This window comes from Zonotrichia albicollis, chromosome 4 (genome assembly GCF_047830755.1).
Source record: "Zonotrichia albicollis isolate bZonAlb1 chromosome 4, bZonAlb1.hap1, whole genome shotgun sequence".
NCBI classification, from domain to species: Eukaryota; Metazoa; Chordata; class Aves; order Passeriformes; family Passerellidae; genus Zonotrichia; species Zonotrichia albicollis.
Window position 1 is genome coordinate 67,335,528 of NC_133822.1, and position 27,153 is coordinate 67,362,680.

Sequence of the window (27,153 nt, forward strand, 5' to 3'; positions counted from 1 at the left end):
ATTTGTAAGGAAACACTATACTTATAGTTAGGGCTGATGAAGCTTTTTGCCAACAAATACTTCAGTGTGCAAGTTCAGAGTTGACTGACTATAGCCAGCAATTGTCTTTGACTAGCCAGCAAGGCCAGAATTAGTCTCCATCTTCCACCCCTCGCTACAAACCTTTGAAAAACCAAGCTCATTAAAACTAATGACATATACTAATAAGTATTTAGTCCTAACATTCAAGTCCCTTCCATACAGTATTTATGACACATTTTTAAGTTTCATGTTCCCAGTATATGTACACCGAATACCTCAGAATATAAAAGCACACTTCAAACATGCTAACTCAAGTTTCATCACAGAAAAGTAAAGATATATAAATAAGAATGTTTTTGCCTGTGTAAAATATGGAAAGCATGCATCCCAACTATAAATAAACCTTTCATCACTTTCTTTTTTCTTTCACTAAAAATTCAATACCTTGTATGTGATCACAAGATCACATGCATTTTCATCACACGCATATTTTCATCCAAAACCCAAATTTCAGTTATTATATACAAGTGAAAACCAAAAGCACATTTCATATTCTGAGATGCAAAGAACATGCAAGGAAGATGTCTTACAAGTAAAGCACATCCACTCTGCTGCTAGCAGTCACTCTGGCAGCTAAATTGAAATTTGGTCAAACTACCATCCACAAATGTGCATTTAAGCCTGTCAAGCCTCAAAACTGTACACAAACTTGCAGGACAGCTGGACCGTGATACAACCAAAATACAAAGTAAAGCCTTGGCAGAGAGGGATGACCAGCAAAGCTTCACTGTATATTGCACATTCACTGCACACAGATATGAGCTGAGATACTTGCAGAATTTAAGAAGAGTACACACTGTTCAAGCTGAATTAATTTCTAAGAGTTCTGGTTACTCATTTACCTGCAGCATAGCACAGTGCTATCAAATGTCCTTTGAGAAATCATAATTGCAGACTATGTAAATTATGTCCCAGAAGGACAGTGTGGGTCTCATTGACATTGCAGCCTGTCTTTTGCATACAGTAATACAAAGGGCACTTTGTATTACTGCAGTTTTAATGAATCAATATGTTTCTATATGACTTAAGCATACAATATCTGAAATATAAGCTACTCTATCACAATTACAAGTACAGTCAAGTATTACTTTACTTGAGGGGATGCAAGTCCTATCGTTGTAACATAACAATAAGCAATATAGCGAGAGGAAAAAACAATTCAACCATGCATATTTTGTGTCTAATTTCTACAGTTTAAGATTGCAATGTAAAACTATATACTTGTGCTACTTTCAAATGTGTTCTTCTCTGTGATACTAAAATGATTCCTAAATTCTGTGTCATGGCAACACAGTCCATTCACTGTAGATGTAACTATGCTGTCCCATATTCAATGTTATTCATTGTCTGAAGCATCAGGTAGAATAAAGGAAAATGGAAAGGAGATAAAAGTACTAGTTTAAAAGTATCCTGCAGTGGCTCCTGCATCCCAAAATGCTTCACAAAGTCACATCCACACAAGACAACTTCATACCTTTCTACGAGTTTTAGGTACTATTAAAACACAGCAAACCTTTCATTTTAACACAGTTTAGAGAAGGAGGATCTAACTGATAACATCAGTTAGATAACATTAAAGGAAGCCCAATACAGTTCAATTCAGTATTAACCCTCCATTCTTGAATTCCTTTTCTATTTTTCTGAAGAAGTGACATTTTCAGAAGCACAGATTGCACTTCCCTGAAGAACTGACATGGTGCAGCAATGTATCAATCACCCCAAGCACGGGGCTCAATTTATCTCCAAGTGCCAGTCCACACTGAGCTCGTTCAGGGCCCATTACCCCATCCACAGAGTAATGTGCATGGCCTTCAAAAGACAAGTATGTATCTGCCACATAATATGCAAAAGGCAGTGTGTCGATGAATTCTGGTAGGCTCCCGATGCATTTATAGCGCACACAAGGGACTTTCTCGGTGGATCAGCCACAAAAGCAGATCCAACATCAGGGCCCTGAAGGTTCCAATGCTCCTGCTTGGCACACCCTGCCCACATCCTAGGACCTCATTCCAGCCCACAGGGCCATCACAGCAATGCCACAGCAGGACTGGTCTCCAGCCCTTCACTGCCCAGCCATGGGCCAGCCGGGCCTCTCCCTGTTCCCAGGGAGGGAACTGGTGCCCAGGACCAGGGCCTGGCTCTGGGCTGTTGTGGGAAGAGTCCTGGCTGCCAGGTCTCCCAGAGGACCCCAACACTCCCTGCACTCCATTCCCAGAGAGCTGCCAGCCTAGCAGCACCCTGATGCAAAAATGCAGGACGTTAGCAGTATATATGTGGACCTAAGTATAATCAAGGAATATTTCCTCATAGACTTTGCCCCCCAAAATCAAATTTAGTTTCCATCTCTATCATAAAGAAACAAGCTAGATATTTGCCAAGACTTCAGAAAACAGAAAGACAAAGTGAGGCTGCACAGAGCAGCAATTAGAGATGGATGATTTTCAAAAATATTCAAGATTGTCAACAGTAGCAACTGCGCATCCTAAATACTCCCAAGTACCAAATGTTTCCATAAAAATGGATTTCAAACATGACTTTTTATATCCCATTGGACAAAGATTTACTAGTGACCTCCTTCAAAACTTTGAGGAGAGCAAGATTTGCTGCTTTGAATACCTTCAATAATTTGTGGTTTTGAGTACCTTCAAAGTGCTGCTTTGAATACCTTCAATACTTCCAATGAAGAGAAACCCATGTATTTTTAAAACAGGGAAAAAAGTCAGTAAAATTCCCCCTTATACATTCACCTTTCCATGGGAAGCAAAACATCATCATAAAAACATTAGTCACAATATCAAATTAATTGCTATCAATTGTGCTCACAAGACATGTTGCAAGCCCTGGACAACCACAGGGGTGGTCAGAGCTTCATGGATGCTACTCCTAAACAGTAAATGCACAGACTTGTGTTTAAAATCTCTGGAATATCTTTAAATAGCAAATTAAATTGGCAGCCTCTAAAACCACTAGTGGTCTGCTGACCTGGGGTGTTTTGGTAAAGCAGAGGATGGGTACCCAGGGCAGTACAAGAAGCCATTTTGATACTGCAGTGATGAGAAGCAGGGGCCTCCCAGGATGAAAAATCTTGAGGATGGGAGCAGAAACACCAATCATGGCCAGTTACTGGTTACTGAAGGAATGTTAGCTTTGCAAGTTCAGTAGAAACAGCATAACAAGGAAAAACAGGGAGCATACATCTCACACATGTAAAACACCCTTGTATGAGGTGCAAAAATAAAAGAAATAGCCATAGAAAATGGCTGCTGCTTCTTCAGGGGCAGAGGCCAAAGAATAATGGGATTGTCCAAGTGCCTTCTCAGCAAGGGATGCCACATCTCTCCACTGGGGTCTCAGAACATCTTCACTCCTCAGCAAGTCTTCCTCCTCCCCAGCAGAGACTGAACACTGCTTTTTGATTTGCTGTTTACTACATTCTGCAACAGCAACCCAGCAATCATACATAAAGTATTATCTTTACAATTTAATTGGGTTAAGTATGTTAGGATTTCAAAGAGCTCTTTATGTGTGTGTGTGCTTTCTGCTCCAGCCTTCCCACATGACAAAATGATTGATACCACAGCAACCACTCAAGAGTAAATGCAGACACAACTGATGAGCGCAGCATGAAAATTTGGGAAAGCTCTAGAATCTCCATCATGAGAGGGCTGAAAGCAAAATAATGGCCCAGGTGTACTCAGATCTGCTGTGTGCTTTTTGACTTATTTTTTATGATTCTATGGGAAAGAATAAATGCTAATTTAAAAAAATATATACTAAATACTTATAATGGGAAAGGAGACTTTGCAATAGAACTGAAGCTGAAAAATGGCAATGGTGGTGTACATTAGTGCTATATATTCATGAGTTCTACCTGGTATTACATTTAACATATGTAAAAATGAAATCTATTTTCAAATCTAACACATCATTGGAAGAATTACCCCAGCCATAACACTCAACTGTACCAGACATCAGCAAAAACTTCACCTTAAAAAGTTACATAGCTCAGACCTCCCACAAGTCAAAAGGTCATTAGCAATCATCAGTAGGGATGGGCCCAACACAGCAATACTTAAAGGCATTAGACAATGGTTGGGTAAAAACATTATTTCATACATAATTCCTAATCAGTTTAAAATATATATGTAGCACTGAAAATAAAAATTGGCTGTTTGCTGAGACCTGAGACATGCAGCAAATTATTAGTAAAAAAAACTGACACTACATATAACTCCATAAAAGTTATTTGCTCAGTTTGGCTGCATGTGGAGTTGGAAAGGCAACAGAACAGCCCATGGCACTCAGAACTACAGTTTGCAATACTCACAGTGCATAGTATTAAAACTGGCCTTTTAAAATAGCAAAAATGAATCCCATCATTAAACTCTATCTTTTCATCTGTTCAGCAAAGCCCCGTTGAATATAAAAATATTCTTGGTAAGTTTGTTCTGGAGAAAAAAAGCTAACCAATTTAACAGAACTATGCTGTAATCTTATTCCAAAAACTCCAGACCTTCTCAGTGATTTCTCATGGGCAGATCCTTGAAGCACTGACTCCTTCTTCCTCACAACATGACCAACAAACCCCAAGTCTCCTCACCCAGCTGACCCACTCTTTTGTAGCACTCATCTCCTTATTGGACACAGCTGTGGCCCATTAAGGGCAGGCCTGTTCCTAATCTTTGGTGATTGGTACAGCTGCAACTCCTCAGGGGTGAGACTGCCTTCTGCACTATTCTCTTACATTCTATCCCACCATAGAATTAAAAAGAATTTATGGGGACAGAATACAGTGCCCAGCATGTTTAAAAATCATCAATATTAACTGCATAGTTGCTGAGCAACAGAGATGCAACAAAATCTTATACTGAAAAGCACCTATATATTCCACTTTTTTTTAGGGAAAAAGATTCAAAACAACAATTATCTGAGGAACAACATAATTAGAAAGCTGATTGGAAAAGACTCCGTTTGCATAACTTACTAATGTCTGCGTAATTTTTTATGTTTTGCACAAATTTGTAGCCAAATACACAGAATTATGCTCTTATTCACAAAACTAGAGAAACATGTCATGCAAGTTAAGAGTTTCCTCAATCTAATGCATCAGATTCAGAAAATTTTTGCAACCTACGTGTTACTATGGCAACTTTTTTGTTTCCTCAAAATGTAAATTAACTCTGAGGCTTCGTTACAAACTCTTTATTTCCTTTGTGTTTGTACATAATTTCTTCTCATATATAGAATCAGAATAGCTTTTTACTTCAAATGGCTACATTTTATATTGAAAAATGAAGTTACGGGGAGTACAAGTTGGGATTAAATCAGTTTGTAAGCACATCTCTGCTTAACCTTGACTTTTAAACCATAACAATAAATAAGTGCAGGAGAAAGCAATCAAACAAATGAGTTTTATGGCAAAGGTTTCTCTCTTTGACTTTTACAATTATAAACATCTATAAAATGAAAATATGCTGCAAATTTCAGTCTTTCTCTTGCTCTTTTTTACTGTTAATTCCATTGAAAACCAATTTTACTGTGTTTTTAGTCACTATTTTGTAACAAAAATTTAAAACATCTGGAAAAGAAAGTATGACTGCTCTGTTTTTTAATGAAGAAAATTGTGTTTTGATATGCCTCTCTGGTTCTGGACAGGCTTACTGAATTCAAGAACCTGCCTGCCTTAAAATGCACAGGTGTCTGCAGTTCCTGTTACAGTGAGCATTACAAGAATTATGTAAGCCCAGAGATAGATCTGACATCTTCATCAGCATGTCAGAGAGTCATAGCATCGGAATGAATCTAAAAGAAAAACTACTCCTTTTAATTTGACTCTCATTTCTTGTCTGCTGAAAAAAGAAAATAGCAAATCTCAACTTGTCAACTGACAAGATTTTTCAATCTACTCATTAAAATACCTGCAATAAATAGAGACTTTCAATTCCTTTTACACCATTACTAAACATATATAATTTCTATCAGCTGAGCTTAATATTAAAAATTCTTATAAATCTAATGCATTTTAGCTTTTATCATAATGGAGCTCAGAAGTGAGGAAGAAAACTTTAAAACATGACAATACAATAAAACACACATGAAAATGTAGGAGGTTAACAATATATAAAACTTGGTCTCCCCATCATGGGAATCTAAGCAACCTGGTCTAGTAAAAGGTGTCCATGCCTATAGAAGGAGATTGAAATAGATCATATTTATATCTGTTTGGAAGATTTATCTATATCTATTTATAGATTTATATATATATTTATTGAAATAAATCATCCCTTCCAACCCAAACCACTCTAAGATTCTGTGATCTGTGCTGTCTTCCTCAGGGAACAGTTGCCCAGAAGTTTGCAACCAAGTAATCTAGTGAAAAATAACCATCTAGCAAAGACAAATTACTTATAAAAAGGGCATAAAGCCCATGTTCATCCTAGTTCTCTGTCAGTATTAGAAATAAAAAATCAGACTATATTCCAACAAAACTAAATCAGGATACTGGTAATTCATTAGCTAGTACACAAAACACTAATGCCCAGTGAACTAGATTATGCAGCCAGCCCTATTCTAAGCTAAAAATCAGACTGTAACAATTTTATAATGGGTGAAGGGACAGTCAAGGCTATACTTGTAGTTATATAAGCACACAGGCAGAGGGAACATGGAATTTATTTCTAAGCCTAGAAACCAGGGGGAAAAAAACCCCAGAGTATTCAGAATCATGAGATCCCTTGACCATCTCCTTTTTTGCCCATGTTCCCAGGGGTGCATGCAGGAGGAAACTGCATTCTCTTTGGAGAGCATGCAAGAGAGAAACTGAAAGTAGACAAGAACTATTAAAGAAATTCAGCATCTAGATGATGAAAATGCCTGTGAAGAGACACTGAGGAGAAATGATATTTCATAACTTCTGTTATTTTAACTACTTGCTCATGTATAATTTAAGAATCTTTTTCTTGCACCACTTCTGCGAACAGCGAGCGTCTCTAGACTTGTTAAGTGACTGCAAGGATACGGTTCTGGCTCCAGATAAGGCCTAAGTGCATAATTAAGTAGAAGCACATACTACTAACACTAATAATTCACTGCATTGGAGTATGAAGTTGCACAATAGCCATAATTTTTAGGGCCTGTGGAATGAGGAAAATAGCCTCACTTCACCATCAGAAAACAGTGTCATCAGGAGCTGCAGTGCCCAAGTATGGGACAAGGAACTGTGGCGTGGAGCAGAACCTTCCCAGTTAAATACATGCTTAATCAGTTTTTTGAAAGAGTTTCAGCAAGGATTATCTTCCAAAGATATTTACCTCACACACCTTACAGATGGAAAGGACACTATCCCAGGTCAATAAACCAAGGCAAAAATATACCAAGTAAAGTCTCAGTGCTGTACAGGAGCATAAATGAAAACAGCAAGAAGTTCAACATCAATTTCAATGGAAACAGGATTTCATTCTTAACATCAAACAATCATACTGCTCCCTTCGACTTTCATTTCTTTCGTACCTTACTTTCTTAAAGCTGTTACCAAAGTCTAAGTTTGGTTAAGTTTGAAGAGTCATGTGTGGTTTGCAAAACGCTTTTGGGATCAGAAAAGTGCAACAAAAAGGAGAAACTGCTGCTAATTAAGCATAACACCTTCTTTTATTTTAATAAGTAACAGTACAAGGGATGCCTATACATCACAACAAAATGGATATTTGTTCTATTTATGAATTAACCAGCAGTTATAATAAATTTGTTGGGCCTTGACAATAAATTAGTAGGTAGATATGGCCACAAAAAAGGTAAATCCATATTTTATTATACAGCCTCTAACTGCATATAATGGGAGTTCTTGGGTACTCAGCCCACCTGAAAATCATGTCACTATTTGCTAAATAACAGGTAAAATACACTTCTTAGAATAATAAAATGCAAGAAGTTTTACTAAAATGTTAATCAAAATAATGGAAAGTTGAAAAGAGTCAACAAAATGGGGCTCTTACTATATTCTACCAAAGAAAATAACACACAGCAAAGTGATTTTTATCTTTAAAGGCTTGCATCTAAAACTCGTCAGCACCCATTATAATTCTATAAAATAAGATAAGGCAGCATCTGGTACAATCTATATAGTTTTATAGCCAAGTACACAAAAATGCTTAAAACAGTTACAAGATCTTTTCACAATAAATGAAGCTGAAGCCTCTTTACTTCCTCTACCAGCATGCATTATAAAAACAAAGGCAAAAGCTAGAACAAAAGAGGAATAAAAAAGAACATTCATTTCTCCTAATGACTAAATAATACTTTTAAAAGATTAACAGATAATGGGACCTGCTGATGCACAGGAAGAAAAAGCATCTTCACAACCATTTTAGTTTAATCTCAATTAGTTCATAGCCATAAGCAAGGTGATACTCAAGCACTGACCATTTCAAACAACTGTTTGATTCTCTTGAGGCTAAATCTATTCCCAGATTCACAATGCACATCTCCAAAACACGTGCAAGTCTGAGTAATGGAGCAGAGGTTTGGTTTTTTTCTTCCTTAGAGACATAAATTTGTATTGAAAGAATAATGCAGAAAAAAAAAAAGTAATTTAATACAATAAAGATAGTAGCAAATTTCAAAAGATATCATGTAAGATCATTTGCAGGATTAATTAGCAGTCAACACAAAACCACATGAAATGCAAGTGCTTTTACAAAAGCAAGTGTAGAGCGCCAAAGAAATTTTAACTTGTCATGTAGTAACTTCAAAAAACTTTTATTTCTTGTCTTTTAAGAAACATTAGTACTGCTCAAGAAAGCAAGAACAAGTATCCAGGTCCTCTACATCTCTAAGTAGAAAAACTCGGTAGTGCATAACTGTTCCACAGACACAAAATAATTCCACACAAATCTTGCTCCCAGCACAAGCTGTGGACCATGAATATATTTGGCTTGCATGGCAATGTCTGGGGAGAAATGGGGGGTTTAGGGATGTCTTCCGTGAGAAGCTGCTGGAAGCCTCCTCTGTGTCCAAGGAAGCCAATGCCGAGCGGTTCCAAGATGGACACACTGGTGGCCAGAACCGAGTGCATCAGTGAAGGTGGTAGCACCTCTGTGGCTACACATTCAAGGGGGTGGGGAGGATCAGTGCAACACCAGCAGCATTCAAAAAAGAGAAATGAGAACATGGGAGAGAAGCAGACAGCCCTGCTGACACCAAGGCCAGTGAAGAAGGGGAGAAGGTGCTCCAGGTGTCAGAGCAGAGATTCCTGTGAAGACCATGGTGAGCAGCTGCCCCCAGCAGTCCATGGGGATCCACAGTAGAGCAGAGATCCCCCTGCAGCCTCTGAAGGACTCCTCCATGCTAAAACAGAAGGATAGATGCATGGCCAAGGCAGGCTGTGGCCTCACAGGAAGCCTACAATGAAGCAGGCCCCTGGCAAGACCTGTGGATCCAGGGAGAAAGGAGCCCACACTGCAGCAGCCTGCCCCTGATTGATTAAACCCATGGAAGGACCCATGCTGGAGAACTTTGTGCAGGAGTGTCTTCCATGGGAGGGACCCCATGCTAGAGACAAGGAAGTGTACGAAGAGGAAGGAGTAACAGAGACAATGTTTGATGAATTGACTGCAAGACCTTTTCCCCATCCCCCTGCACCACTCAGGGGAGAAGGCAGAAAAATTGGGAGTAAAGTGAAGCTTAGGAAGAAGAGAGTCAGGGGGTGAAAGTCTTTTAAGATTTGGGTTTGTTTCTTGTGACTCTACTCTGATTTTCACTGGCAATAAATCAAATTAATTCTTCCCTGAATTATTTCTTTATTAAGAAGAATTTGTCTGTGATGGTAATTAGCAAGTGATCTCTCCCTGTCCTTATATCAACCCAGAAGCATTTCTGTCAGCACAACTTGCTAATTCTCCTTTTGCCAACAGATTTGGAACTACACAGACATCTAAAAATTGGACAGTACTGCATCCAGATAAACACCATTGCAGACTGCAATGAACACAAAGCTTTTAACAACCCATATTACCAAACAGGCACATGTTAGCAGAGAACTTTACAAAGCCATTTGCAGCTCACCCTGTTGTGGGGCAGGTTCTGTGTTTCCAATATCAGAGTAGCCACAGGATAACCTGGAGATAAAAGCCCTTCACATGCTAGGGTAACAACAGCAGACTGGCAGAAACAAACAATCTTAAACACAAATCCACATCTTATAAGGAATACCTGAATGTGAATTAGACTAATATCTCCACTTCACTGCTCATTGCATATAAAGAAGTGCAAACTGAGCACAGTCCTGATTCGGGACACCTTTGAGTCCTAAATAGCTTGCAAGACAAACACTACTTAAAAAGTAATCTTCATTTACATGACTCATGATATTTTCTGTTACTTTTTTTTATTGTTTGTTTTTAAATTACATCTGCAACTAAAACAAAATGTATGATTCAGCTAATAAAATACTTAAAACACCAGCAGATTTCTTGGATTTTTTTTTTGTTCTCTGATACTTTCAGACCCTAGGATAATTTCTCATGAGCCTATTGACTTCAGCAGCCAACAGAAAATTGCCCTGAAGTTAGATGCTTAAATATCTTTCACCTTCGTAAGTTTTACGTAAATGCACATTTCAGAGAATCGGACTTCAAGAAATCACCTAGTCCATCTGTCTGGTTCAATTTAAGAATACTGTTCCCAACAGACAAGATTGTGATCTGAAAATAAAACTCTCCTATTCCACAACTTCTCAAGAAAATCTATCTCAATGCTTAACTGTTCTTGCCAATAGCAAGTTCTCCCTACAGCACCAGCACAAATCTGTCCTGCTGCAACCTTTCCCAATGTCTAGCTTAAATTTCCCTCAAATCAGCTTGCATTCATTGCTTCTTTTGATCTCCCCACTTTACAGAAAGGATGGTCTGTTATTCTCAAGGAAGAATTTTACCCACTGAAATCTTTTATCATGCCAGTAATCTCTTCTCTAAACTTGGTAATACTAGTGTCTTTAGTTCTTTTTTTCTAGGTCATATCTCCTAAAGATTTAGCTATTCCCTTTGTTCTCCTGTGGATCCACTTAATCTTTTCTCATGTGTGACTACAATTAAACAAGCAGACTTTCAAACACCACATAGCCTTGTGGAACATTAGAAAAAAGCTGAGGTTCAGAAAATACTTGCCCATTACAAATAATTTTTTCACCTGATAAATTAATACAATCTCCTTTCCTTTATATGGTCAAAAATAATACATCACTCATGTGAAAACACACATTAGTATGCAGTCTGCCTTTAGAAAATATTAGTACTGTTTATTTTTATATTAATTTCCTGTTTGGACATATTCCAAACATGCTACTCATTGCTTCTCACAAGACTAACAACAATTAGTAGGAAGATCTATTGCTCTGAGTAAGATTTACTTGTGAACTGATGTGGTGCCAAAGGTAAAATATAATGAATAGGCAGATTCACTATATTGTGTTGGATTTCTAGAATAAGCATACAAAGCACATTTAGGCAGATAAATGAGTTTTTTTAAACAGAAACTACTATCACTATGGGTTATAAGTAGCACGTGGATGTAATTTCTAAGAAAAATAAATCTTAGCTAAAATGCAGTATTGGGTGGAACAGATACCCCAGCTGGCTAGTCATACTTGGCTGAATGATCAATTACAACTGGGATATCTAAATACTACCAGAAAACAAATACTGTTATTTTAGTTAGTACAACTGAGTTGTGTCTTTTCTTCATGTGATTATAAAGAACATTTTTAAAATATATACACTAAGAGAATAATTTTATCTATGTTTTGACAAGTGAATTTAAAAAAAAATATGGCTTCCATCAGCAATATTCTATTGAACTCAACTTGTAAATACATGCTTCTTTTTTTTTTTTTTCATTTGGCATTTTCAGTTCAGTTTCAAAGAGTCTCAGTTGTATGTGTCTTGTTTGGGCAATTTAATATTTGATACAGTGTATGCCTGTTAAGAAACAAGAAAAATAAATATTAACCGAGAGATCTAAAAAGCATGCACTTTTGTATGATGTGACTCACTCCAGTCTATAGCACTGCCTTTAGGAACAGGTAGTGCTGATAAATGCTGAGAAAGGTGAATAATTCATCACTTGTGCTCCTGGGCTATGAAAACAGGCAATCCTAAAAAGGCTACTGAAAAATCTCTTGCTAATGGCTTTTTTTAAGTTGCTCAGTGGGGAAAACTGGGAGATTTACACCATCGATGGTGCAGTTCCCTGTGAAGACAGACAAGTCGTTCATATTAAACACCCAAAGTGAAAGACTATTTCAAAGCTTCCTCCCATGGGCAGAAAACCTGTCAGACTCCCCCTCTTGGTACATCCCAGCACAGCAGATGCTCACAGAGAACATCTTTCCTGCCTCCCTGAAAAGAAAATGATTGAGAATTTTGTTTGCATTGCTTCCATTCACTGCTACACCTCTCTAATCCTATTGAAACAAACAAGCAAACAAAAAACAACGGACTGGAAACATAAAAAAAATTTCAAATACAAAGATATTTTATCTCAAAGCAGGACCTCCTCTTATTTTTCTGCAGCTCCAATTTGCCACACACCATCACACAGCCACTGAATTGGGTCTTAATTCTATTTAGTTGCCATAAAACTGTATCAAAAATGCAAAGAGAGATTGGATACCTTTCACATTTTCTTTCCCATGTAGCCCTTATTCAAGCTTAGGGCTTTTCAACCACCAATTCTGTTTCCTGGATGGGAAGACCAAACTTTCCACTTCTTCATTCTGTGCTTCTCTCTACCCTGATGTCCTCCACTGAAAATATCATTCATATTTGCCTCCTGACAGCACCCCTCCAAAAAGTGTATAGAAGAGAGACAGTAGAAAAAAGTTATACTACAGTGCATTAAATGTAACAAACCCTTCAGCAAATTTGCAGCTGGGACACACCGTCCTCAACTCAGTTTTACTATATATAGGTAACATATGCAGCACATCTGGTATGCAAGGTATCTTACTGTTTTGAGACACAGGTAAAGCATAAAAGGGAAAACTGAAAAAATAAAACAAAACAAAACCTTTTTTTCCCTCCCACATTCTTAAAAGCAATTATCCTCCTGCATTTAACTGGTTCAAATATTTTTTAATGTTTTAAAGATAGAAGAAAAATTAAAAGATAGCAATATTTTCTGTCATACTAAGTCACATTCAAGTTCTTTCTAGAAAAATTTTGAGGGCCAAAGACTCAAAACATTTTAGAAGATAACAGCTCCTTTCCTCAAAAGGTTTTACACAGCAATAAACATTAGCAATACCAGCTTCCTCCAGCCATCAGGTTATATGAGCAGAAAGCTCTTTAAAAATCATCTTGGGTATACTGTCAGTAGACATTTTCAAACATTAGCAGAAGAAGCAGCAGAGTTCTTTGGGGTTACACAGCTAAATAGAATATGTGCCCTATTATTGTCAGTGTCAAAGCAGACATGCTAAAAACAACAATATGCAAAAGCTTTTTCTGTAGTTTTAGAGCAGGATAAAGTATTTAAATCTGTATAAAAAGTGACAGAAAAAAGATATTAACTATAAAACTTAGCCAGGTTATGTATAATACTGCACTCTTTTTAAAAAAAAGTGTTGCAGTATTTTTCACTATTGTGACAATAATTTCTATAAAGAGAATTGACACAGAAGTGCCTACAAGTGTAACCAATAATTACTAATTTTTGCCTGAGGAGAAAAAAAAAAGATATCTATGAAAAATTTGCTAAACAGATACCTTATTCATATACATAAGTATACTGTAAAGTTGCACAAATTATACTAAATTTTGGTTTATAGCCATAATCATCTGGTTATAAAAGAACCACTGGAATTCTCTTGTCTCAACTACTGCAATGTATCAACAGAAAATCAGAGCTTATTTTGCAGAGCTTACTGAACATCTACCCAACAGATTAGGAATCTAGTTCTGAGATCTGAATATTCCAATCCTCTATACTTTAAGAAAGATTCTTGACATTTAATCTGCTCCTGTGCAGTCCCTCTCCAAACAAAGCTAACATCAGCCAAATCTCCTAAACCATTCAAAACATCAACACGCCTTTTGATAAATTAGACATTTCTATCCCCCAATGAGCTATCAGCAAAGCTTTACAGTATATCCAGGGCTGTAACACACCTTGGCTGCCATGTACACACACCCTTCCCAAGTTACTGCATAATCGCCCTACTTTCCATGAGACTCAAAGACACATTTGGAAACTGTATAACTGTATCCTTTACCTTTCCCCATCACTGCAGCATCTGAATGGTTAAAACTTTCTCTACATGAAAGAGGTCCTTGTCAGGGGCAAAGGAGTTCCCACAATTGATGGGGTGTAACATCAACTCAAATGTTTTTAATTTCTCTTTGAATACATGTGTTAAACAATATTAGATAATGAATCACCAAAAATCAGAGGTGGGCGGTGAATAAACTTGGTTACTTTTAATTTTCAATACTCTATGCAAAAAAGTTTTAGATACTGAAATTTTAAACATTCTTTCATACTGACTGCAGCTGACTAGAGTATGTTAAACTGCTTTGCTTGAAGATCAGACAGGCATGGGACTGCAATTATATATCACAATACCCTTTTCTGGGTTCACAGCTCTATTCATCTTTTAGAAACACTGAAGGACAGATTGGACATAGGGGAACGGATTAGCCACAGGACGACCTGTATTTCCACACAAAAGCCTAAGTGTGGAAAAATGGCACCCTGTGTTCCCCATTCTTCACTTCCTGAAAAAAACATATTCATGGAAATAGACATTTAAACAGCTCTTTCCCACTCATCTCAGAACAAGCGTTCATTGTTTCTCAACACCATTTATATGGTAGTAATGTAATGCTACTACCAAACTGCCTCAATCCACAAATGTATATAAAAATATTTAAGAATTAAGACAGGCCTACTTCAGCACAGGAACTGAAAAGAAATCAACTTGAAAATTAACATTAATTATAAAAAAAAAAAAATCTCAGTTGGCTATGGCAACATAAAATGTCATATTTATGAATGGGACTGAAGGAGGGTTTGGTTCTGGTATTAAGTTTCAGCTGGCTGTCATGGAAGTTCTACACACTGTAGCCACACAGTACAACAGAAATTATAAAAATACAATGTGTTAATAGGCCACAAGACCATAACCTACCACATAACTTCAGTAATTCCAAGTGAGTAAAATGAAAATGAACACAGAAAAATACATATAGTAATTATATAACTTTGAATGAAGAGAAGATTATGTCAGTTTTCTGTTAAAATCTAGCTTTGGAAAAATACCAGAAAAATACCAGAGCTTTTGAAAGATGCAAAAATTGAAAGAATATGCATTAAAAAATAATGTTTGAACTTTAATTAATTTTACATGTCATTCTTCTGAAATCAATTGTCTTGCACACGACAGAGATGCCTGGTGTATGGACTTGTACCATCAACTTGTCTCAGGAGATGGGTGTCATCAGCTAATCTGATCAAGCTACTCAAACTGGTAGCTTATTTGAATGTTCTTTGGGACAACAGAAAATTATGCTTCTGCCCAAGCAATAATCAAATTAAAATGTCCAAGCATTTAACTTAGGAATTTGACCACACAGCTGAGTTACGAACAGCAAGCCTGTGTAGCTCATTAGGCTCCAATGGGAAATTAATCTTTTGGCCAGGAAATCTACAGTCTAACATCATGTGCAATGAGACATAGCATTCCTGACTTTTTATAAAACTATAATGTAAAGGGATAACTCTGACATCAGAAAACTATTTCAAATCTTATGAAGGTGGTGAGGTAATCTCACATGTATCCTTCCTTGTACATATTTACTTAATAAACAAATGTGGTAGGCATGTGGTTAAATTATTTGCTAGTTCCTTCCTCACACTTTTTGTTTTCTTATTGAAAGTAACATAAAACACCAGGTTCAAAAATGAAAAAAAAGTAGAAGTAAATCTTATTTTGCAAACTGCTTACAATACATAGTTTAAATCCAGTGTTATCTATTTCTCATTCTTTATATGCCTTCATTTAGATATCTTATGCTTAAACCATCCACTTTTATTGGATATTAAAAGTTCTTCATAAAAAAAAAAGCTCAGTCATACCATGCAGATTTTCATTCAACTCCATCAAACTATTCCCTGTCTTTACTGAAACCACAGGGAGGAAGGAATACATACACTGCTGAAGCAATTGCATGGAAAGGGCCAAAATGCTATCGTGGAGATTAGCACCTGTCAAGAAAAGTCTGACAGCTGTCCCAATATATGCAATTTACAGTCAGGATATAGTTTTCTTTGCTAAAGAAAGCAGAAATGGTTCAGGAACAAATATAAACAAACTGATCCAATTAAGTTATCCAACAAGCTAAAGAGCTTCAGTTTGCTGTCTGCAGTCCATGTTAAAAATGGTTATAATTGCTAGAAAAATGTAAAATGTGTTAAAAGTCCTTCATGTACCGCCATGGGCTCTGTTTTCATTTGCTAGCTTTCTGTTCCTACAAGGCAGGATGAAATATTTTAAAGGAAACAAAATGCTGCTTCTTTTGAGGATTTTTTACAGTAACACAGACCTCAAGCCCTAAAAGACCGAAGAAGAAAAAAAAGGAGTATAATGGCAAACAGAGTAAAAAAATTGCCTGAAAGTCTGCAAAATCTCCTCAAAACAGGCCCTGTCAATAGACAGATACATAAAAATACAGTTGTCTGAGCATTTTAAAAGAATGTTAAATAAGTTCTTATGTGGGAGGCATTGCACACAATGAAATTACAGCATGGGTAGGTTTCTTAAAGGAGAAATCTTTATCACTGGAGGTATCTGAATGATGTTCCTAAATTAACCAAACAGAGTTTGTTAATTTCAGAAAGAAAAATATCTCTGAAAACATAAGAGTTTCATGCTTTGCTTAGCCTGACACCAAATTAAAATCAGTACTGATGCTTCAGAGGTTGCAAGGCAGTCACTTTGCCCAGCCTTGAGTGAAACTTTGTCCCAGTCACAAAAAAGTTTTTTTCCTGCTTTACACAGCCAGCACTACAAGCTAAGCCCAGCTCCTTTTTCCTCCAGCTATACTCTCAACTACAATGGTAAAAAAAAGAAAAAAATGGATTCACCAAAACCCCATATTGTTTTTATTTCAGTTAATACTGCTTAAAAAACAAGATTGGACTTTCTCATACACCACAAAATATGTATACATTTTTCTGGATTCACACTTGAATCTCAGACTAGAGTTTGCTATACAAGTAACAAATGGACTAGTTATTTTAGCAGTAGAAGAATAAAAGAAAATACTAATTTCCTGAGGAAAGAAAACAAAACAAAAAAAGGAGCAATACAAAGGTTACTCCCCAGGAAAAATCCCTCTACTAACTTAATCAAACATTTTTTTTCACCCAATTCAAGTAGGTAAAAAAAAAAAAAAACAAAATAAGATAAAAAAAAAAGAGGAGGGCCTGCCCGACAATTCAAATTATTTTCTCCTAAAAATTGTAATCACAGTTTTCTGACCAGAAGGTGGAAAAAACAGGAGCCTTGAAGCCACGCAAAGGCCTCTTCCCGTTTCGGGGCAGAGAAGAGAAGGAAGAGGCTGAATGCCCAGGATTTGCTCTGCCCTGCCCTTTCCATAGAACTTTAGTGCCATCTATTGAAAATGTACTGAATAAGGAAGAGGCAAAGGATGCCTATTGATTTGGTATAAAAATAAGACGTTTACTTGTTAAGGGGTTTTTTGGTTTATTAATATTCCCATGATGACTACTGTTTTGTGGTCATCTGATAGCAACAAATATTTTCTATACACTATACGTACCCCATAAAGAAATGAGACGTCAGCTAAAACATCGAATATAAACATCATACAGATTTCATATATATATATTTATATACACATAGAATATATATACATTTAGCAAAGATGTAAGTCTAAGCCTACCTATTACCTAAAGCAACAAAACTGAGCAGGCTTTAACGGAAAGGAAAAATAGCGTGGAAGCACTGCTGTAAATAGAACATACTGGAAACAGTAAAAATAATTAAGGCACCTCGTAAAGATCTTAGTATTAAAGAACAGGATATGTAGACATGCACATACAATTACCTTCTTTAAGAAACTGTGAGTGGATGACAAATATAAGAAAACAGCAGATCGCTGCTCCTGCTAGTGCCCATAAAGCTTTCAAGAGCTGCATCTCGGTCTGAAACTCAGTAAATACCCAGAAAGTCACACAATGAATTTCCACAGCGATGCATCAACGCTTCCCTCTGTGCGCCAGGCGCGGCGGCTCCCGGCAGGGACCACACTCCCGAGCAGGGCGGGCGAGCCCGGGGCTGCGGAGGAGGGGCCGGGGCTTCACACCCCGCGCGGGGGCAGCGGCAGCGCCGCGCTCTCCTCGCCGAGGCGGCCGGCGCGGGGCCCCATGAATCAGCGCTCCGTCTCCGCGGGAGCCGCGGCGAGCCGGCGGCGGGGGCAGGGAGCCGGCAGCGCCGGGCAGGGTTGCGCAACAGCGCCCGCTGCGCCGCGGGGGCGCGGGGCCGCCGCCGCCGCTCAGGGCGCGCCGCCGCCGGCCGGCGCGGGGCGCGCAGGGGCCGGGCCCTCCCCGCCGAGGCTCCGCCGGAGCCGCTGCAGCATCGCCGGGCTGCGGGTGCCGCTCGCTCGTCGGGCCGCTGCTCCGCTGCTCGCTGCCACGGCTCGGGGAGGAGAGAGCGAGCGGGGAGGGGAGGGAGCGGGAGGGAGGGATCTCTCTTTACTGCAACTTCTCCCGGCTGGCGGCAATTTGTTGCACCCCCTTCCTCCTCCCCCGGCTCGGAGATGCTCTCCAGTGCGGGTGCGAGGGGCGGGAGGGAAGTCAGTTCAGCCCGCCGTCCCTGGCAAACGCGGGGCCGCTCGGGGGCTCTCGCACAGATCGCTGGTCTGCCTTTGGGCTCGCACCTCCGCCGCCGGGGCTCCTCGTCTCCCGGCCCCGAGAGGTCCCCCAGGCGCCGTGGCTGGCCCCGCTCCCTCGCCCGCCGTCCGCCCGCGAGGTCGACCCCGTCCCGGGGCCGCGCCCCGGCGGTGGCACCGCAACGCGCCCTCCGAGCAGCCGCGCCGGGCTACGGCGGGCTCCCTCAGTCTACAGGTTGATGCCTCTGCTGCAGCAATCCCCGCGGAAGACAGGAGCGCAAATGAAAGACTCTAATAAATCAGCGTGAGGAAAAAAAAAAAAAAAAAGAAAAAAAAAAGAAAAGAAAAAACACAGCCTACAATAAAAAAAAAAAAAACAAAACCCGGAACACCAAGGCTGTGATTTTGCTGCCGCCCTCCCACTCCAGGGGAAGGAGCCGGCCGCGGCTGCCGTAGAGCAGCCGGGCGGGGGGGCGGGCAGGCCGGGGCGGTGCTGCGATGCGGGGCCGCTCCGCGGGGACTGCGTGCTCGGTGGGACGCGGTGTAGCCGCGACCAGGGGCAGACGCGGCGCTCCGCACCCGGGGGCCGCCCCGACGGCCGGGGCTGCCGGCCAGGGCTCCGAGCTCGGTGCGCACAGGCGGCTCGGCTCGGCGGTGCGGGGCAGGGCAGGGTTAACAGCCGCACACCGAAGTGCTGCCGGCCGTACAGGGGGGCTGCCCCAGCCGCGCTCCCTCCCGATGTCCTCTGCCCGCGCAGGCTCCGCGCCTCTCGTGTTCAAACGCCGCGCAACCTCCGCGGTGCGTGCGTGTCCCGCAGCGCGGCCGGCGCTGCCCCGCGGGCGGAGCGCGGAGCAGAACGCGGGGAGGGAGAGGGGCTCGGCAGCGGAGGCGGCGCAGGGCAGGTGCGGTTCGCTGCGGGCACAGGGCTGGCGGCCAGAGCGGCCTCGGCACGGAGGGACGGTGCCACGGCCGGCACGGCGGAGGGGCCGCCCGCCGTGCGCTCCGCCACACGCTGCAAGTGGCGGGGCTGCTCGGGCTGGCCGTAGGCTCAGTGCACAACAGTGACAACCGCGGTAACGCACGGACGGCCAGTGAGCTACCCCGGCTTCTCCGGGACAGACATCCATAGTTTTGGAGGTTTAAACCAAGTAAAGGAATACTTGCACGTTGAGAGCTTTGTTTTCATAGCACCTTGGTTACATCTGCATTTATGATGTGGATTGCTGTTTTGTTTTTTTGGTTTATTGTTTGTTTTGGGGTTTTGTTTTTGTTTTTTTGGGTTTTTTTTTTTGTTGTTTTGTTTTGGTTTTTTGGGGTTTTTTATATTTAATATTTAAATATTTGCTTAATTTTAAGAAACCAGGAAAGGGTTCCTAGATGTTTGAAAGGACAGATTAATAAAAGATCAGTATTTTTATTGGGCAAACATCTCCCATGCTGTTGATGATGTGTCTTAAACTCATCCCTATGCCTTTTCGTTTTTCACAGATAGCTCAAAGAAACATTAAAAACAACCATCTTTTGAATTTTAAACTTCACGCAAATCCCTATAAACCCATGTATTGCATTTACTATATTTGAAGATTACAGCAGTGCAATGTTAAAGCAATGTCATAGCTACACTAGAAGAATTCCACTGTAAATCTTTCATTCTGAAATGTACACTTTGGTGAGAAATTTGCCATGCTTGGGCACAGTTCAAGTTGTGTTTTGTTTGTTTATTTGTTTTCTGGGTGAAAGAAAAAAGTGTCAAGTAGCTAAAGAAAATTCACACATTTTAAACTTAGGCAAACAAATCTCTCTCCCCCCCTGCCCCCCACCGACATATCAGCTTTAAAATCCACAGGTAACTTTAAAATCCATAGGATTTTAAAAGTGTCAAACTTCAGAGTTTACACAGTCCACAGTAAGCATCTTTTAGTCTGAAAACATTTAGAGAAAAATCCTCTGAAAAATTTTACTCATTGCTTTCTTTTTTAACTAAAAGCACATGAAGATCCACTGTCAATGGGTCAGAACCCTCAACAGCATGTTCCTTGCTCTTTTTGAGGTGCAAGATGGTGCTTTCTCTCATTTTAAACTACTCTTACTTCTCTGAGCTTCTGAATTAGACAAATACGCCTGGGTTTCTGTGTCCTTTAGGTCAGACCTTTCATAAATAAAACATCAGAACATGGCATTGTGTTCCCTGGCCACAGCAGAGTCACTCTACTTGCACACTAGTGGAAGTAGGAGCAAATCTGGTTCAGCACTCACTGTACGGACATATTTAGTCTCATAGCAACAAAGAACTCCAGAAGACTTCCCCATTGAGAGGACAGTGGTACCTGGCAACGCCACTTGCTGTACTACATATGGTTCACTCTCAGTTTTGTGTCTTCCAAATAGCTTTGGACTTTTCAAACAGGGTGAGTCCTAGTCAAAAATATCCATCTTCAATTTCTTTACTTGTTACCTGCATAAAGATTTATAAAATATTAAAGATAACTCAAGTTACTCATGTAGACTTTTCAGGAAGACTTTTCTGAATAAATTCCACTGATAAAAATTCCCCCTTATCTTTCAGCCGATTAAGATTTGCATCCCCAACCAATGGAATAACACCTGTCAAACGACTTCTAAGCTGCTTAGGCCATAACAGATTTGCAGACCTATCTCTGCATTTCCAGGTTTTGTCCTGACCCCATTCATCTCCAGCAATACAGAGGCAAAAAGCTGTGATCCTAGCAGTAGCTCCTTCTAGGGAACCACACCACAGGGGTTTTCCCCATTATGTTTTGAAGTTGAAGGAGTATGCTCAGCCCCTGAAAGCTGGTAAAGGATGGTGATGGCGTTGGCAGACATTTCTGATATAGAAGGTTTTTGCAGCTGGGAAGAGAAGTAAGGAATACATTTTCTTGGTGATCAGGGAGCAAGAACAAATCTCTAAGGCATAGAAGATCTGAGATTTTACAAGAAAGCAGCAGAAAAATAAGTGCATAATTTTCAAATGTGTGTTCTCTTTTGGAAATAGAGCTCATTTTTCCTTTTTACAAAAAATTCAGTTGAGTTCTACAGAATTACTAAAACTGGAACTCAGTAGCAAAAACAGCAGCCTTTGCTCAAGTATAGAGACTTGAAAAAATTATCCATACTCTGCATTTAATTTTGTGAAAAGATTCTACCAGACTCTGTAAGATTTATTCTTCACTACTGAAATATTTTATAAATAAAGATGTGCTAAAATTCCTGGAAAACAATCATGATCACATTGTATTCCACATACCTAGAAATAAAGTCCTACTATTTCCAGCTGTGTCAAATGCCTTTTGCATAACCATTTTATTCCTGTTCATGCAATAAACCCCCAAATTATGCATGGCCAATGCAGATCTAAATGCAGGAGCGCAAGATCTGACGTTAGCCTATTTTAAGTAATGAATTTGAAAACTACTTCTGGCTTTGGGAAAAAAAAAAATAAAGAAGACAATAGCTATTATTAGGTTATCTAGACCAAATTTTTGCCAATGCCCACTGGATTTCATTTTTGTTACTTTTGAGTTACTCAGGCAATAGTCTGTCACCAGCCACTTGAGGTGATTATTCCAGCCCAGTGGTTCTCTCAGCTGGAATGTTTCTTTTGATGCTAAGTTTAACATTTTATTTTGTTGAAATTCACCCAGTTCATCTTTCACATAAGCCTGAAGTAGCATAATAAATCCTTTTCCATTTTGGATCTAACCAAAATATAAGATATATTGAATATATAGGAATGACTACAGACAATTATATTTCCACCAATTAGTTTTAGCAGCATTTAAGCATTTTTTCCCTCTTCTTTTCTCTGAATACCAATGGCTGGCTGCCATTTCTTTACTTTTGAGCTAGGCACAACTACAGCAGTCCTCAAAATTTTATTCCTGGTCTTCAGCTGATGCTGGGTAACTGCCACTGAAGTAGAAATTAACATCTAAAGAGATGCTATTGATCTCTGGTTTGTGACATGATGCAGCTACCATGGGAATCACAAATACATTTGATTATCTCTTTCCATGAACACCTAAAATTTTCATTTTTTTCCCTTGACTTACCAAAGTAGGTGATACTTAATATGTCTTTAATATTTTTGACAGATTATATGCTGCTTCCTGTCCTGTCTCCTAGTGGCAGATTCATAAAAGGGATAGCACAGCATAGTTAATTTAGAATTACCACAGTGTAATCTTGCTAACGGCGCGTGTTTACTTAGAACTTTTGACAGTTTAGGGTTTTTTTTTAAATAATTATTTTAATTTTGCTTCTCAGTTGCATTATTTTGCTGTTCATGTCTTCTTCCTACCATCTTACTGGCTTTCTATTCACATATGATTCTCTTCCTCTTTTCTGTTTATAAAAATTTGTGCCAGCAGTTGATGCCATGTAGACAGTTTTCCACTGGGAACTCACTGAACATTCTCCCACACAGCAGTCACCATTTGGAAACAGCTTTTGGCCACTACCTAAAAAGGAGCTAAGTTAGAGGTCTTGTGACACCACTCTGATCCCCTGAACCCCTAAATTCTCCCAAAACACATATCTGAAATCACACAATGCTCCAGCAGAGGCACTACGTGTAAGTGTAGAGTCCTAGGTTTGCTCATGGAGGCCCCCAGAGCCCTGGGGCCTGGCCACATTGCTATTCTATAGTGCTCACACCATCGCTGCAAGGGCAGTTTGTTCCAGGGGAAGGAAAAAAGGGAAGAAACTCCAGAAATTCACCATTTTGTTCTGTTTCTTCCAAAGCCCCGTCGAGTCTGTGCCACGGCATCAGTGCGAGAAGCAGCCGGGGGAATGGAGCAGCAGAGCCTGAGCTGAGCCCAAGCTGAGCCAAGCCTGGGCTGGGCAGACAGGAGCTGAGCCAAGCATTGCTGGCCACAGCCAACCCCAGCAGTGCAGAAAGCAGGCAGCATCATGGAGAGGATTTTGGGGGTTTGTCCATCATTGTTTTTCATTGTCTCAGGCTCAGGGATGGGGAATGCTGACCTTGGAGTGTCCGCCACCTTGTCTTAGTCTCAAGAATAATTGTGAGCTGCTGCCAAGCTGCAGGAACATTCCCCATCTTGTCTTTGTCTCAGCAGCCATGTGGAACTAAACTGAGGTGTTCGTGAACACCCTTTGTGTGTAAAGAACCATCTCTTCCAAACACTATTGTTATTAATATTGCTGCTGCTACTGCACATTTCTTATTCCACTGCTATTTGCTTTCAGTAAATCGTTGTCTCAACCCACAGTCTGTTTTTCTCCCTCTCTCACCAGATGGGGGCTGGAGAAAGGGGAGTGGTTTATTTGAGGTTTAATTACCAGCAGGTGTTAGGCCACCACATGCAGTCAAACACTGCTACCATATTCCTTCATCTATGTTGTATTCCTGTATCATCATCCTCACATCTGCCTACCAAAAAATCTCCCCTTACATAAATCAAATCTTTAAGCAGTTCACTTCTGAAATGTTGCTTTTGTCCTCTCTCATTTTGCTTTATATGCTCCACCTGTTACAGAGAGCACCTCCATTTGCAGAAGCTGCTCTGACACATTTAACAGCACAATTATAGATGACTTGGTAACCACCCATTGACTAAAAATAACCTAGCAACTGAAGACACACTTGGGTATTTATACTTAGATATCCCAGAGGAACCCTTCACAGCTCCTGTAGCTGGGGAAAACATATGTATCTCACCAAATGCAGTAGGCTAGGAATCCTCAGGGGTGGGGGCGGAGGGACGTAGGGGAAGTGATAACATTGCACAGCTGAAAGATTTTCCAGACAACACTCTGCCAGCTAATCCAACTCCTATCCAACTAGCTCTGCAATTAAGGTTTCCTACTGAGAACAACGACAGCATTATGACCTGGGGAATTTTCTACATAAAAAACCTCTTTGCATCTGGGATTGAAAAATTTAGAGCCTTAAAATCCAGCTCCTACACTGATGGTATTTGCCACCATTACAGATCCTAAGGAACTCTAATGCCAGTATGCATATGAGAAAATACGTGAGCTGTGATGAATGAAGTGACAATGAGGAGGGAGACAGGCAGCATATCCTCTGTGAAGAATCTGAAGTACTGGAACTCCTTCTTGCCTTCCCAAGTATGGATTATTTTATTTTTTAAATTCAAGATGTACCAAGTTGTCATACAACCTGTTCAGAAAGAAATATTCTGATGTCTTAAGAAAGAGACATTTAAATGTCGTGATTTAATTTCTATTATACATTATTACATATGCTACAGCTGCCTGTGGCTAGTTTTATATTTGAGCAGAAGAAGAAACTTGGAATTTAATGGAAAGAACCCCGTGTATCTTAATGGAGAACTTGTATTACTGCACAAGTGTCTGCCCATCCTTTTTCTGCTTCTTGTTTTTTTCTCGTTTATCTATGGCCTTCATCCATTCCTGTCTTCAAACTGTGCTTTTATTCACCCTAAATAGTTAGCAGACTACAGCAACAAAGAGAACTACTAATCTCAAAGAGACTGGACAAAGTCATAAGAACCTTTTTATCTGCCTTCAGTTGTAAGATTATTGTCCTGAAATGAAAATTAAGTTTTCAAGATGAGATTGGATGGGACTTTGAACAACATGATGTAGTGAAAGATGTCCCTAACCATGGCAAAGAGCTTGGACTAGTGATCTTTGGAAGTCTCTCCCAGCCCAAAGAATTCTGTGAGTTTATGATAATTCAGAGAGAGCATCAAACTCTTGAAACTCACAGTTAAGACTGTGCAAGGCATAGGCTCAAACATTCCAATGACTGTAGGGCTATTCACAAAAATCTCAATTAAACTCAGAGGGCTTATCTTGATATTTTTACTTTTTATATATTTTAAGATCATGTGGACTTTTAAACACTTCTTGAATTAAAAGTGTTCAGTCTTATTTTCAGAAAAGGGATATGTATTTTAACCGTGATGATTAACCACATGAAATTAAGGGAATGTAGTTAGGATCCATGTTTGCAGCATCAATTCTTGAGGGTCTAGCTTAAAAACACACAACTAAAATGCTGCAACATTCAGGGAGTAAGTTCTTAATTGAAAATGAGACCCACAGAGAAAGCCATGCTGAATACACACAAACTCTATGAGCCGTGTCACAGCAAGCCTTTATAGAATGGCCAACACCAGTGTTGCATGGAAAAGTGAATAAGCTAACAGATTTGTAATGTCTGTTGTTTTCCTCCATCTTAGTGGAGGGGGAAAATGAAAAAAAAAACAATTCTACAGAAATGAATTCTGTTATACTAACTCATACTCACTGGCAACTTAAGCAATGAACTCTTTGACCTGTAGTTTTAACTTTAACCAGAGAACCTCCTTTGCATTTCTTTAGATTTTGACTTTCCACATTTTTCAAAATCTGAATGTTACAAAAATAGATCAGGAGCTGAAGTTAGGCCACTTGAATTTTTTTCCATTAGCAATTCTTACTGTAGTATGTATAAAAGGGAGCTGCAGCAAAAGTGGTGCATACCCTGAACACCACCAGGCTCCTCCACAGTAAGGGAGAACGGGTTCTGAACATACAGGGAAGAGACAACAACTGACTCTGATATTTGAGCACATTGGGTGATACTACTGAGAGAAGTAATCTTTGGTTGCTATTAAGCTGGTGAAGGGGAAACAAATATTTTTTCAGACAAATGTTAAGTGCAGATGGTTTAAAATTATTCAAAACCTTAAATAAACAGTTAAAATTGTTACATGCACAGAATTAACAATTATTACATTTTACATATAAATTAAAATGGGTTTACCACTATGGCACTCTTTAACCTAAAAATTCTTGTGTTTTCAAGACATTATCAGACAATGACATTAAAAGAGAGAATTTTATAAAAGTTTCTTCTGGTCTGTATTCAGGAATAGGTAAAGGTGAAGTGGTTGTTAAATATAAATCTTTAATCTGAATATAGAAATTTGTTTGTCATTCTGAAATATAAAACAATAATTTTACAAGCCATTCATGTATAATATAGTCCACTTGATAGTAAAGAAAAATTATTAGTGAATCTCTAGCTATTATTAAATGTGGCCAGTTAATACTAAATGGTATAAGACTTCCTTTTTTTTTTCAGTTGGAAGAAATTGTATTATTGAAAGCTAATCTCAGGTTTACTACTGGACTCTGTGGAATTAACACACTGGAG

General features: G+C 39.4%; 1 protein-coding gene across 18 annotated transcripts in view; it reads right to left on the minus strand.

Annotated features, from left to right (window-relative positions):
* Positions 1-27,153, minus strand: part of TAFA5 (TAFA chemokine like family member 5) — a 505,223-nt gene that overhangs the window by 373,235 nt on the left and 104,835 nt on the right. For 2 of the 18 annotated variants that reach the window (XM_074540012.1, XM_074540013.1), the window contains exon 1: positions 18,201-18,355. The exons of the other annotated variants lie outside the window; for them this stretch is intronic. In XM_074540012.1, coding sequence (XP_074396113.1) covers positions 18,201-18,291 — 91 coding nt within the window. In that variant the 5' untranslated portion in view covers positions 18,292-18,355. Of the gene's footprint in view, positions 1-18,200; positions 18,356-27,153 lie in introns of those variants that run through there. 18 annotated transcript variants of the gene reach the window in all.